Source organism: Glossina fuscipes, unplaced genomic scaffold, assembly GCF_014805625.2.
Source record: "Glossina fuscipes isolate IAEA_lab_2018 unplaced genomic scaffold, Yale_Gfus_2 222, whole genome shotgun sequence".
In the NCBI taxonomy this organism is placed as follows: Eukaryota; Metazoa; Arthropoda; class Insecta; order Diptera; family Glossinidae; genus Glossina; species Glossina fuscipes.
Window position 1 is genome coordinate 1,373,003 of NW_023998565.1, and position 15,089 is coordinate 1,388,091.

The following is a 15,089-nucleotide window of genomic DNA, read 5'->3' on the forward strand; positions in this document are numbered from 1 at the left end:
ACTTTTTTCTTACATTTGAACTGATATTCGAAATAAAATTTATATTAGTTTGGGGAAAAAGAAATCCATTATTTTTTCGGTAGGTGGCTGCACTGATAGATTTCTCGTAAAGTATCGATCAAACAATTTCATATTTATGCTCGTTGGAAAGGTGACATTTCGCAGTAAAAAAAATTCTTTTGCTGTTTTTTGTTTGGTGCATTCAGTTGTGAGTTAAAAATGGAAGTGAACAAAGAGAAAATTCGGTACATTTTACAGTTTTTCTTTGACAAAGGCGAAAATGCAAGCCAGGCGGCTAAAATTGTGAATGGTGTTTATGGTTCCGATACTGCAACAGCCAATTATGTGCAATTTTGGTTTCGTAGATTCCGTTCAGGAATTTCTGATGTTAAAGATGCACCTAACACAGGTAGGCCGGTTGTCGAAAATGTCGATAAAATCGGAGAAATGATCGAAGTTGACGGGCATGTTAGCAGTCGTAACATCGCCCAGGAGCTAAAAATCGACCATAAAACAGTTTTAAACCATTTACACAAAGCTGGATTCAAAAAGAAGCTCGATGTTTGGGTGCCACACCAATTAACAGAAAAAAACATGATGGATCGAATTTCCATCTGCGAAGCCTTGGCCAAACGGAATGAGATAGACCCATTTCTTAAACGGATGGTGACTGGAGATGAGAAATGGATCACATACGATAACCCTGTGCAAAAACGATCGTAGTCAAAGAGCGGTGAAGCACCTCAAACGGTGGTCAAACCAGGACTAACGGCCAGGAAGGTTTTGCTATGCATTTGGTGGGACTGAGTTGCTTCCATATGGCCAAACGCTGAATTCTGATCTCTACTGTCAACAACTGGACCGTTTGAAGATAGCGATTGACGAGAAACGGCCAGCATTGGCCAACAGGAAAGGTGTCGTGTTCCACCAGGACAACGCTAGGTCACACACATCTACAGTGACTCGCCAGAAACTTCGGGAGCTTGGTTGGGAAGTTTTAATGCATCCGCCATACAGTCCGGACTTGGCACCAAGCGATTATCATCATTTTCTTGCATTGGAAAATTTCTTTAATGATAAAAAATTGGAATCTAGGGAGGATTGTGAAAATCGACTACTAGAGTTTTTTGCAAATAGAGACCAGGACTTCTATGAGAGAGACATTTTGAAGTTACCTTTAAAATGGCAACAAATCGTACAACAAAACGGTGTATATTTGACCCAAATCGGACAATCCGAAGCATGTTAAATAAAGTCCTAAAGTTCATATAAAAATAATGGATTTCTTTTTCACCAAACTTAAATAATTTAACATATAGATAAACTTAGATACAGATCGGATATTCGCTATTATGGGTTACACATTTTCCTTTTATTGCTGAAAGGTTTTAAAGCACGATAGTAACCAACAATGACAAAACAGTAATCCCAAGAATTCATAAAACCGCGGAAGCGTAATGCGTGTTAGCCCACGCAAATAGTTTAAATTACGGTCAATATATGATAAACTCAGCTAAAAAATTACTTCGAATTTTCATTTAGCTCTTTAGGGAGTTAGTTATGCAAGACGTGCAAAATCTCTTTGTTTCTCACTAGGAATGTGATTTAGTACAACAAAGCATGTTACATGCTGTGCAAGCAAGTGCTTGCAAGAGTTGCCAAACGAAGGAAATGTATGCTGTGTGCATACATGCTGTGTGCATACATTTCCTTTGAATGCTGTGTGCATACATTTCCTTTGAAGAAGTGCCGTCGAAATCGTTATGCGAAACTTTACTAGACGTTCAATTTCAAAATGAAGAAAAAGTGCAGGGACCAGGGACAGGTATTTGTGCATGTTTAAAGATGCGAAGGATTGACAAGTAACAATTCCCTTGCAACATTTCTACAGCATGTGAACGTGAAAGGGTTTAATTTTTTGTACACTACTCCCAGTGTAATAAACTATGTAAAGGTAAATTGCGCGTACGCTGTTCATTGTGCAAAGGTAGTATTTTTACAATGCATGGAATGATGTACTGAAGTGCCGTTTATACATTAACGATCTTCCTTCGGTTGTTGATTCCAGCCAGATCTTAAGGAATGCTGATGATCTGAAACTGTTTTCTTCCATCTCTGTTGAATCGCAATCACATCAGCTTCAAGGTGACTTGGATAATTTTGTTGCATGGTGTTCTTTGAATCTTCTGAAACTAAATCTAAATATATGTAAGAAGCTCTCTTTCTGAAGAAGAAAGTCATTGATTACTCAATATTTCATAGATTCGCATAAGTTGGAGGACGTCGACTCGATCACGGATTTAGACGTTCTATTTGACCTTAGGTTACGATTTAACTTGCATATTGAGCTCTCGATAAGCAAAGCTAAGTCCGCGCTCGGTTTTATAGAAAGGTGGTCCAAAGACCTTGATGATCCCTACATTACGAAAAGGCTGTACATGTGTTTGGTTAGACACATACTCTGTTGTGTGGTCTCCTTCATATAGGTGCTATGTAGATTCAATTGAATCTGTTCAAAAGCAATTCTTGCTGTTTGCGCTTAGTTGGGATCCGATTGCCTCTCTTCCCCCCTGTGAAAATAGGTTACTTCTGTTATCCTTACCGTCTCTTGAGAAACGTAGGTTTGTTCTTGCCGTTTTCTTTGTAATCAAAGTAATAAATGGTGCTATCGCCCGCATTACTTGGTGAGATAAGCTTTAATGTCCCTGACCGCTTCTATATCTTGGTTAAGCTTAGTCAGTGTAAATATAATTATGAGCTCTTTAATCTGCTCAGAGTAGTTTGCAAGAATCTAAATGACGTCTACCACTTATTCTCATTATCGGACTCTTTAAAGTCCATTAAAGCAACATTGTTTAATACGCACGATTTACCTATGTCGTACTTAAACTATCTTTTAACCTTAAAAAGTCGTTACGATTCGAAAATGAATTGTTGTTAACAATTATCGGTTGCCAAGCTTTTGCATGTTTGCGATGGCTTAGGGGTTCACTTGCAATTTGGTCCTGTATCGGTTGTGGGTGTGACTCTATGCTAGTTGTGTACATGCTTTCTTCTTTTTTTTTCTTCTTACTTGTTTTATTGTACTTATACTAAGTTTTATTATTAATTTAAAATAAGTTTTGCTTTAAGTGCCAATTGAACTCGACTGTTATTTGTTTAGTTGAGTTTCATGTATAAGTAGAATTAAAATAAATAAATAAAAAAACAAAAAAAAGAAAAATATAAAAAAAAAACACAAAGAATTAAATAATAATTAATTCATGTATAAATAAATAAGAAAGAAAACTATGTACACAGCGAGCACAACCGGTACAGATCCAAGTTGCATGTAAACCCCTAAACCATTGTAAACATGCAATGCACACATGCTTGGTGACCGATAACACCAGTTAATTTTCGAATCGTACTGAGATGTTAAGTTAGCTTAAATACGACCTAGGAAAATCACGTCTATTTTTTTGGGGTTTGAAGAGTCCCATATTGAGATAGACAGCACTTACGTTTCTGCAACCTACTCTAAAGGGGTTAAACAGCTCATAATTATATTTACGTTGACTTAGCTTAATGAAAATCAAGTGCGTAGAGAAGTAGTTAAGGACATTTAAACTTATGCCACCAATTAATGTGGACGAATCGATAGTACCATTAATTAATTTAATTCAGATGGAAACACCAACAATAAATCTACGTTTCTCAAGTGACGGTAACGATAATAGAAGCAACCTATTTTCATAAGGAGGCAAAGAGACAAGCGAGTGCCAATCCAAACTCCTAAGGCCAAACGGCAAGAATTGTTTGTGAACAGATTCAATTGAATCTACATAGCACTTATATGAAGGAGATCACACAACAGAGGCATACTCAAGCATACGTCTAACTACGTTTATGTATAGTTTTTTGTAATATAAGGATCCCTCAGCTCTTTGAACTCTTTTTACGACAAAATAAATGAAAAATAATTCAACAAAGTTCGAAGATAACAGCGTCGGTGATTCTGAATTTGTATGTTCTATTACTGGAAACGCACTATTCTTATGCATTCCTATTTTTCCTTGGCATAGTGACCTCTCATAGAATTTGGTAATAATTGTTTTTTTTACAACGTTGTGACTTTGAATACTTGTTTCCACAAATTTTCTTGTCTTTTCTTCCTTGTGGAGTTTTGTAAGTTTTCAATTCTCCTAAGCCTGCAATACTACTGGTTGGCTTAAAGTCACGCATTTTAATTGGACTCCAAATGACCACCGAAATTATGTAACTCTTGGGTAGTTTATTGACTTAAAAAATTAAATCGCTATTACTTATTGCATATGACGACGTAAGACACATCTCATGATTGATTCATTTTGCTGTAATCTGTTTGGTCGATTGGAGAATATTTTTTTGCTTACCTTATTTTCTCTTAGTAAATACAATAAATTCATTTTGAAAGCAAAGACTATATTTCATATATTACATTTCCTATTTCATACTTACTGGCGAACTCTTTGAGTTAGCTGATGCCGGGCTAGTGGCGAACAAACGTAAATATTTTTCGAAAGATATTGGATTAACTTTCAAAATGTTTTGTTCTACTAATCTTCTAAAATTGTGTAGAGTTTGTGTTTCACATCGTAACTTTACAATTTCGCTTTCTACAAAATTTTGTACTAAGCTTTGAGCAGTTCTGGTGCTTGTGATGTTATTGTCGACCTGCTTTTCTAAGTTTGTTTCTTTGTTATGAAGAATCTGCTGCTTTACAATACCATACTCCTTAGCCATTAATTTGAACAAGGGAATTTGTTGTAGCTTGTCATTACTTTTTTCTGAAATTTGCTGCAAGTTTGCTGGAGACGTCGTCCTACGATAATTAACAATATTTTCCAAATTTTCGGCCGGATTAAGATTTTCAGGGCGCTGAGTGTTTTGCTGAAAATCGTTCATTTCTTGATGGGCTCCATGAATGTCATAAAATTTACAGCCCAACATTTCCAACGCTATTTCTGTTAGCAAATACGCCATGATTCTCTTCTGGAATAATTTTTATTCTGCGTAATTTGCTAAACTTTTGTAATATGTTTTATTTCATTAATATGCTTATCTTACTAGTGCTAGATTTACAATAAGGAGGCGATTGTCTGGAATAGAAATGTACAATTTAGCAACGATTTATCAAGAATACTTTTTATTTATACTTAACATTGTTTAATTTTGAGATGGTTAACAATGATTAACAATGGTTTATAGTGGTAGCATAGTCAATTAAAAAAAAGGAAGAAAAAATAATTGTGGTTTCGACAGTTAGGGAAAGTACATTCACAAGTTCACGATTTAAAATTATTTTAAATTACTCACGATGTTAATGAAATTTGTTTTCCCGAAAGGTTACAAAAAGTGAAAATGGTGTCTTTTACTTTATTCTTCGTTTTCTTCTTCTACAGAACAGCAAATCAACAACCGAAGATTCACTATATTACTTAAAAAAGGTTTAATGTGAACATGAAGATCTTAATTTCAACCTTGATAAAGTTGCCAATAAGTTAATTAATTAAGTTATGTGCTGTAGTTGGTTTTGTTATGGCCAACGATAGCACAACGAGAAATTTATTTGTTGCATTTGATGATTTGCTACTCTACAGAGTAGACGAGTTCAGTAACAGCTACATGTTGTCCAGTTGTTGCAATATGCGAATAAACATAAAGACATTATAATTTCAACAATGGCAACTCCATTATTGGTTAAGAACCCTACAAACAGCTGATGCATATTGCAGCGAAAAAGGCTTTCAATAGGCAATTAAATTTTGTGGTTTGAAAAAAGAAGTACAAAAAATTTTTTTTAGTTCATCTTTACTCAACATTCAAAAAAAATTTTTTTTTGTGTTTTAAGCCCAATATTTCTGCTATTTCTATCTGCACATATCTATTTGCTAACTCATTTCGAAAAAAATGTACGATATCTTTAGTAGAGATATGTATGACACATTTATCTGGCAATAGTACTAGGCGCACCAAGATGAAAATCAATGAAAAGAATTTGTGTGTGTTCGCGACCAGTCCACCCTTTGACAAAGAGGGCTTTCTCAATAAACGTGGCGAAGTCAATAAATCATTTCAAAGGCGTTACTTTGTACTCAAGGGAAATCTACTATTTTACTTTGAGAAGCAAGGCGACAAAGAACCGTTGGGGTTAATTATAGTGGAAGGATGCACAATAGGTAAAAAAAATTGATAAGTACATGTTACTCAAATAATAAAGTACCATTTACTAAGACGTCCACTTTTAGAACTGTCAGAAGAAAGCGACCGATATTGTTTCGAAATTGCATTTAACGGTAATCGAACATATGTATTATCCGCTGATTCTCAAGAAAGTATGGAATCCTGGATGAAAGCATTAACATGCGCTGGTTACGAATACAAAAAATTGATGGTAGCTGAATTACAGCGACAACTAGAAGAGATAGAGGGTTCAAAGAACAGTAAGTTTTTCGTGGTATCTTTCCACCTTCACTTATATTTGAAATTACTTAAATTTAAGAGGTGCTAACCGACTCACTCAAAGCAAATGCAGATGTGTCAATACCTAAACCTCCACCACGAAGACAAAATCCCTTTAACCGACCGGCACCACCGCCGCCAAGTGGTAATTTGGGCACCAATCCGACATTTTCCACTAATGGAAACCAAATTGTATCAAAACAACGAACAGCTACCGATATTCAGCAAGGTAAGTAAGTAAAACCTCTTTTTTTAAATCAGTTGTCTATTTCGTAGATTAAGCTCAAAAAGGTTTTTCTGTATATTAGTTTAAAATAATAATGATTTGCCAATAGCATTATTTAATTATAAATTTTCTTGATTACGAATTATTCTACCTTCCGAATAACACGCGCATAGTGTAAAATTTATCATGATTACAAACATGGCTATGAACTTGGTTATATACTTTTAGAATTTTCTGTATAATATAGTGTTTGTGTCAAATTCGAATTTAAAAAATTATATATGTCAGCTTGTAAAAGATAAAATATAAAATAAAATTTATACCAATAGCGAGTTATGTTTATTTTTATTGTGGCTCAAAACTCCAAGTTTGATTTAATTTGATTTATCCGATTTAACATCCATGTGAGAGCGCTCTGGTCTGTTTATACGATAACAATGGTATATAGATTTGCTAGGAAATTTCTGTCTTAGATAAATTCAATGTATGTTCATCTATAATAATCGCGAATACACAGTGAATGCTACTAAGCACAAAGATTAGGCTGCATTTAATTTGTTTGCTGTTCAAATAAACCGAATTCAGAAGCCCAAAGTAAATGAGCAAGAGTAGAAAATGGGAAGACATTTTACTTATCGGAGATAAATATCCGTAATAGTCAAATTCATTACGCATTTTCGCAATAAGTGCAACGCTAGTTAGTTACTTCAGTGAGAACCTTTCATCTTAGTTTCTAAAAATCGTTTTTGTATTATTTACTGTTAAGGTTAATCGTTTTTCGCTGTTATGATATATTAAAATTGTCATAATATTTTAATCTATTATAATAACATCTAAGAATACTTCTGCATCATATTGACAAAGAAGCATTATGAAATATAGAGTTTATTGTTCGTTTATGGGAACAATGTAACGATTGGTGCCAGGGAATAGGTTATAAAAAAGTACCATGTGTTGTGAATAGAGAAAGAGCAGAGTTCCATTCAATAAATTGCAACGTTTCGATTCAGTTATGTGAGTGAGAATAAAATGAATAAAGTATTAGAGTGTAAGAGAAATTAAGCTGCCATTTCTGTTAATTGCGGAATCGGGCTGCCATTTCTGTTAAAGCGAGAGAAATCGAGATTACACTTGTTAAATAAGAATTATATTATACATTTATATTGGACATTAAGTTGGACTGTAAGAAACATATGTCAGTTGATGATTCAATCAAAAATAAAAGCACCGTTTTCAATATGTTAATAACTCTAATAACCCCAGTTCTTGTATATGTTACACTTCAGAATTAAAAAATTTTGTGCAAAAAGTATAAAAAGCAATGCGATAATATATTCCGTCGGTATCCAGAACCGCTAAGGGTGCGTTGATTATTTCTGACGCAGTGATCGGAAGGACAAACTATATTATTTTATATGAATAAACGAATAATTGTTCCGTCCGCAGAATTTACAGTATTATACGAATATTAAGACTTAACGATACTGTTCCTAAAATAACAAGTTTGGTCTCCGATTAATTCGACGCATTGTCGTTCATTTACACAACGCGAAGTCAACTATCAAATATTTGCGCAAATTTGCGTATGTCCTTCAATCTGACGTTTATATATACGTGCATATATATATGGCTCATTAGTAGGCATTGAAAAGGTTTGCAAATCTTTTGTTTTTTACAAAAATATTGCAGCAAACGTACATTCAGGCTTTAGTAAGTGATTGTTTGAAATTCACTTCGAATTTTATAAATTTATTTTTAACACATCTTTTATGCTTTAGGGAACAAATTGCAAGTTTTCTACGACAAGGAGTTGTTACATCATGCGTTTAAAAAACTGTGTACTCAGCATTTCAATAACAGTTCCTCATACGTAGTGCCATTCATTATAAGCAACGTTGACATAATACGCAATCGATACGTGACACACTTCGAAACAGAAATCCTGGCCAACGTCATCTTGCCTTTCGCGAACTATTATATGTACTATATGTTGTTGACTTTTTCAGTTCATTTTATTTGTTAGAAGTTGTACATCAATTATATTTCATGTTTTAAGTTTGGAAATAGGCGTTACTTGTACAAAGCCGTCTGCAATAGCAAATGCGGTGACACGATCTGTGGAAAATCTTGTATACATAGCAATAATTATTTAGCAAATATAGAGCGAACGTTGTGTAAAATTGTTTTTTGTCTCGCTGGCGAGAACGCCTTTGAAAATAGAAAACTGCAAACTTTTTCACATATTAGTTTAATTGAAAAGTTTGCGGAGTTGTCGGAATTGTGCAAAAAGCCGCTTAATTGAAAAATGAAGCGTTTGTTCAACCCCTTAGTGGCATCTGTCGTATTTAGCTTCTATGATTTCACAAAATGCACAAAAATTGTCACCTAGAAGCCAACGAATGCCTCAAAATTCTAATTGCCCTTTCCTCGGCATACTCGGCAGTGGTTCTATACATTATTTTGATGAATGCAAACTTTTGCTTTTCTCCCAAATATTTATCTGCAAATACTCTTTTTTCGACAAGTTGAAAAATTTTTCTTCGATCCTATTAGTGTGAGAAATTTGCGTTCACTTCAGTTTTTCAGAATGAAACATTGAAAATCTATACTATTAGTTTTATTCTCTTATCTTACTATTATTTTTCCTCCTATTATGAAAGCACAGCTTGGAACACCTGCGATAGCCGCATTACGTGGCCTTTCTAATCGTACTTTAAATAATTCCACCGAAAACCTCAGTTATGTTATCGGTAATTTTTATAGCGATGATGTAATTATTTTGGGCGAGGACGGTGATGTGTTCCGATGATTGCATTTACGCTTATCGTGGGGATGGAGCTGATTTTGATATTTCTCTTCAACTCTTAGTTGGTACGGACGGCGGCTTCGTTGGCTTAAGTTCCAACAACTATGGAGACGAGGAGACGGATTTTGAACCAAACCCTCTATCCGAATTAGAATATAATAATCGAACCGCCTCACTGATACGACGGTAAACTTGAATACAAATATTACGAATTCAATGCAAAGGAATTCGTGTCATTTAACATCGCCTAACGCTCAACGACATCAATTATTTACGTCTCTTTTCGATGATTTTCCACCACACGTAAAGTTTGTAAAGCTTTTCACGTGGGACTTTGCATTTGGATCAAATACAAAGGCATTGTAATGAAGAGTCTTTAATGAAGGATTCTCGGAGTACACGCACAGCATAGAAAAGGGATTCGCTTAAGTCTCAAGCCAAGAACAACTAAAATGTGCGGCTCACTGTTTGCCTCACATTTTACATCACCATTTTGCTGATCGCAGTGTATCTGAGTCAGGAGTGGTTAATTCAAATGCAGCCGGTTTGGTGGCTCGTCCCCTAAATTCACCAACACAGAAACCCCCTCCAAAACAAATTACGGAAGCTAAACCGTCTAATTTTCCGTCCACATCTTCAATATCTTCCAAATCTAGGAATTATTTAAGATCAGCCTTCCATCCTACCATCAGAATTTCGTAGTGAAAGTACTTTTAACACTACAAATGCTTTACCTAAAGCACGGCACACACCCTCCACAATGACTGTGTTAACTGCTCTCGAATTCAATTCATACTTGCCTAGATTGTTTGGAAAAGGAGTTTGTAGCTAGCATTATAGGGAAAGCGTTAAACGCAGAAGACTGTTCTAAACGTCGGAAACGTTTGGTAGTCTGGTTTTATATAATCAGTCCGAGCACTCTGGTTTTAGATGAAGTGCAAGTCCGACTTCAATCTTTTTTCGTAACGACCAAGCATCAACAACTCGCTGTCTACTTTCGTCTGAATTTTTACATACCCAAACACGAAAAAGGCAAGAAAAAAGCGAAAGATTTTTACAACAAAGCTGATGAAAAAAGTTTTGAAATTTCCTCATCTATAGGCTTTGTATTTGGCAAAGAAAGGCGAGGAGGTGACTTGTATTGCTAGCATGAACATGCCCAAGTCGTAAAATCGCAATATCGTATCTTATACAATACCTTTTGAATACAATTGTACTTATATATGTGAGATTGTTCATTACTACATAGAGTATCCTTCGATAGACACTCGACCCAGCAGAGGGCATGTAGGCTTCGTAAAGAGGTGCTGCATTCAGATTCCATATTTCCCGTTGCACCCCACGATCGAGTTTTTCTTTCCCTATCCAAGTAGGCATGCTTAGATGGACACAATATTTGACACCGTTGAAGAAGCTATCAAATTTCTAGGTCTTTGAAGCTTCCCTCACGTCACAGGATCATTCATGGAATTGTGTGAGAAGTTGTATAGTTGTTTCTTGTTGTATGTAGAAATAGAAATTGAAATAGACTTGGTTATAGGCTATGTAGTACTGTAGTCGTGTACTTCAGAGCATTTGGGCTGTTGTGCACACTTAAGTCAATTTTGAATTTGATGCCGATCAAAAACAGTCGTACAGTGTATGGAAATAAATCGTGCCAGTTGAATTAGAGAGGAGAGCAGCCGTAGAATGTATAGATATAAAGCGTTCCAATTGAATTAGAGAGGAACACAGCTGTAGAACGTATAGAAATAAAGCTACTCTAAGTGGCTGTTCTCAAATCTTATCCTTTACTGTTTTACAAAGCTCCTAAAAAGAATAAGAGTTTTCTCTACGATATTCTAGCCGAGGTACAATTAGAATATTAGAAGCATGGACAATTGAAGTAATCAGACATAGAAGGGCGCTTCACAACAGCATTTTAAGTAACATTGATAATTATTATCAGCCTTCAAACTTCGGGAATGAAACTTTTAAAATTCCTGTTATTCAATACTATGCTGGACGACACTTTGCCGGCTACGTAGCAGTGCCTAAAATGCGTTCGTTCAACTCCAACAACAAAGATTTCTAGGGAATTTGGATGTTCATAGTGGTAGTTGTGTTTAGTTGTGGTTCGTTTGTCTAAAAGTCAAAAGCAATTTACTTTGTTTGCACGAGTAGGTGAATATGGTTTCTACAATCAGTTAAGTGGCTGGCGTGGCGTCATTGAAGAATTGCACCACTTCGCCACTGTACCGCGGTGCTGAGACCGTTAAAACTGGTCCTCGTTGGGGCCAAAATTTAATAGTGAGCTCGAATTGTTTGTATAATTTTGTGATTGTGCTGAGGTCGTATTTTTTTTTGGTTTTTTCTATTATTGCCTTATATCTCTTTAAGAGATGCAGGTAATCATATATTAATACGACTCCAGTCGGTAATGCGTCTACAGGTTCTTTATATGCGGTATTCCTATCGCAAACTACTGGTCGCACATCGAACCCAATGTCTTTAGCTAGATTGACGTTGTCTAGTAGTGCTTTTGAAACTAAACTTGAACGTGTGGAGGGGTGGTTTCTTATAATCATGTTAAACGGCGTCGCCAGGCTTCTACAGCGAACACGAGTACCGTTCTGCAGGCACACGGGTTCTTCTTGCGCACGTCGAGGTAATTGCAACCAATTATTGCATCGTTCGCCCGCGAATAAAGCACCTGATTGTTGGTGAAGATCTCGTCAAAATGCAGTTGTACAATTTTGTCGAGAGGATTCAATTTTCTCTCGACCTCTCAGAATGTCTCCACGCCCGGCAGCACGCTTTCAACTTCCGGTTCTACCTCCTGGCCTTCATATTTCGCTAGACGCCTCTTTAACTCCTCTTTTTTCGCTTCAACCCTGTCCAATTGCTTCATAAGGCTAGCATGGGTCGACGTTGAAGGACCGCTGTTGTCATCTTCGTCCATAAAAACATCTGGGCTTATTAGATATTTTCTTACTACATCTAGTCTACCTACACATGGTGCCATAGTCAGATCGTCCGTCATTTGTATATCTCCTAATTGCGCCACCTCTTCCTCTCTTTCTACCCTTTCTTCTATTTGAGTTACCTCTTCCTCTCTTTTATCGAAACCCAAAAAACGTACCTCGTCCTCGTTGTCAGTCTCAATACGTAAGTTTTTGCTGCAGGTTTTGCATGTCTTATGGGGTCTCTGACGCACCCTTCTGGGTGATGCCAATTTTTAGACGAAATGAGTACGACCAAGCCTTCAGTGGTGGATATAACAACATATTTTCTTCAAACTTTTGTGATAGATAAAAATGTCTCAAATGATACTTAAGCGTGCAATTCTAAGTTAAATTATCAATGCATTAATTCATATTTACTACTTTGCGAGCGAAAACTATTGAAAACATGGAACAGTTGCTCTTTTATTTATTAGTGTGTTTTTTGTTTGTAAAATTGATTGATCACGATATAAAATTGATAAAGAAATGAACGACGATATAATTTATATATGAAGTGTAATTTCGATTTTGGTCCGATTTTACTAAAGTTGAAAATTTCTAAAAAAACAGGATTACATTTTTGAATATTCATTTTATTACTCATTTATTTATATATTCATTCATTATTCATTTTATTACTCTTAAGCAAATCGATTTTGAATATGTTGGGCATCGAAAATTTATGTTCTCCCAAAATGGCTACACAGTATCGTCTTTTGCAGGCAAATGTGCTTGTCCAACACCACCGCCAACAGGTTCTTCATCGTCATCTAAGGCTAGAGCAATAGTTACAGAAAAAAGCGAGTTTTATGTCGATGAGCAACCCATGCAACATAAGCAACAATCGCTACAATTTCCAATTGATCATTTGAATGCAGTTCCTTCAGTACATCCCAACGACTCCTACGGCACGACCGTCACGCATAATCGAAATAAATCGACAAGTTTTGAGCAAATTCACGAAACGTTTCGAAAAGTTGTTATGAAGGATGTACTGGCATACAGAGCTCAACAAGATCTTAACAGCCGACCTCTTATTGAATTGTGATTTCAAATAAATATGCACATCTTATCAATAAATTCAAAAATTATGTTATATATACCATTTAATATGTTATTAGTACACTATCGAAGAAATGCGTTGTATATATCTTTGCAATCTTGTTAACATTATCCATAATTGGTTCAATTATAATTTATTTTATGCATCCGATAAAATTTTTAAAATCTAGTTTGATTTGCGTAGTAGGTATTTTAAATTTTGTGTTTTCTATGTTAAATTGCTTACCATTTGTAGCTTTACATATAACTTCAGAGTCCATTCAGATAAACAATACCACTAAAACTGCTAACTCAAAATAAATGATCCATATGTGAGAAATACATCACGGGGTTAGTGATGTATAATATACTATAAGTGAGAATGTATGTGCGTACTTAATTGCAACTACCATTTAGACCATTTAGATCATCAAGCCTCAGATTACTTTTGCACTTTTCGGGAAAATATCGCATATCATATTTTCCTAGCTTGACGTTTTTTATTGACTGGAATATTCGCACGTCTTGCCTTTTGCTAACTTTGGCTTGTTCGTATATCTATTGTTTTGCGTTGCGTTTAGAACATTATACTGTTTTCGATCTCTTTAACGTAGTGACTTTAAGTGATTTTTGATCTGCGTGATCTGACATATTTCCCCGGAAGAGATTGTTAGACTGTTGTCTATCTTTTCTGCTAGTGTTTTAACTGAGTTATCTTTTAGTTCTGAAATGACACTTTCTTGTTTGCCCTTAGGTACTAGCTTATAAAGGTAATTATTTTCACTTGATTCAATTACATATTTCATAGAAATTAAATTGCGCTTTTCTGTGTCTAATTGCTACACGGAGTCGTGCGATCTATTTAGCCTATAAACGGCAATAAATAGGTATTGCGCTTCATCGCCGATGTTAATGACTTGCCTAATGTGACCATCGATATTTGGACTTTGGATGTCGTAACGCATTCATTGTTCAACGCCGGAGCCGTGTCAGAAGCACTATCCTTCGAATTAAGTAGGAAAAGTGGCTTCAACGTGCTTCTGTAGCCTTCTGTCTTGGCCACAAATGCATTGGTAAGACGTTTTCAAAAGTGACATTGTCAGTCGACAGACCACGCCGAAGGTTTCTATGGAGATTTTCGAAATAATACAGAAAACCTTTTTCATATTTAGACGTTTCGAAGTGGATATTGAGTATTCTTACAACCCTTTCATTCTTCGAAGGCGTTCTATGTGGTATCGGTAGAGAGATCATCTATGTACAACATAATGAATAAGTTATCATCATCATGCAGTAACGTTTTTTAGATTGAGGGAAGAACTGGAATAACTAGTAAGTCGTTGTCGTTACGTTTGAACACACGTGGTTATTTTAAGACTTCACCAGCTTATAACACATACCTTGGTTTAGGCCCCATAAACAAGGTTGTTCTCTTTTCCTCCACCGTTCTAGAAGTCCTAAGTTGGGTTTGAGCAAGATATTCCAACACCTTGTTCACAATACATTCGCTACAATTCACTTTATTATATGTAACATATTCCTACTAATT

General features: G+C 35.6%; 2 protein-coding genes across 3 annotated transcripts; one reads left to right on the top strand and one right to left on the bottom strand.

Annotated features, from left to right (window-relative positions):
* Nucleotides 1-4,464: 4,464 nt before the first annotated feature.
* On the bottom strand, nucleotides 4,465-5,361 carry LOC119642442. Its single transcript, XM_038041598.1, has 3 exons — nucleotides 5,338-5,361; nucleotides 5,089-5,093; nucleotides 4,465-5,013 (listed from the first exon to the last, which is right to left on the bottom strand). Exon 3 carries the CDS (start codon nucleotides 5,002-5,004, stop codon nucleotides 4,465-4,467), a length of 540 nt encoding a protein of 179 aa, XP_037897526.1. The 5' UTR covers nucleotides 5,005-5,013; nucleotides 5,089-5,093; nucleotides 5,338-5,361.
* Nucleotides 5,362-5,733: 372 nt separating this feature from the next.
* On the top strand, nucleotides 5,734-13,658 carry LOC119642416 (sesquipedalian-1). Of its 2 annotated transcripts, XM_038041576.1 has the most exons (5): nucleotides 5,745-5,805; nucleotides 5,873-6,200; nucleotides 6,270-6,464; nucleotides 6,524-6,712; nucleotides 13,207-13,658. In XM_038041576.1, the coding sequence occupies exons 2-5, from the start codon at nucleotides 5,960-5,962 to the stop codon at nucleotides 13,545-13,547; spliced, it is 966 nt and encodes a 321-aa protein (XP_037897504.1). In that variant the 5' UTR covers nucleotides 5,745-5,805; nucleotides 5,873-5,959; the 3' UTR covers nucleotides 13,548-13,658. The 2 variants fall into 2 exon arrangements, with proteins under 2 accessions (XP_037897505.1, XP_037897504.1); XM_038041577.1 differs by having other exon boundaries at nucleotides 5,734-6,200; nucleotides 13,222-13,656.
* Nucleotides 13,659-15,089: the final 1,431 nt, after the last annotated feature.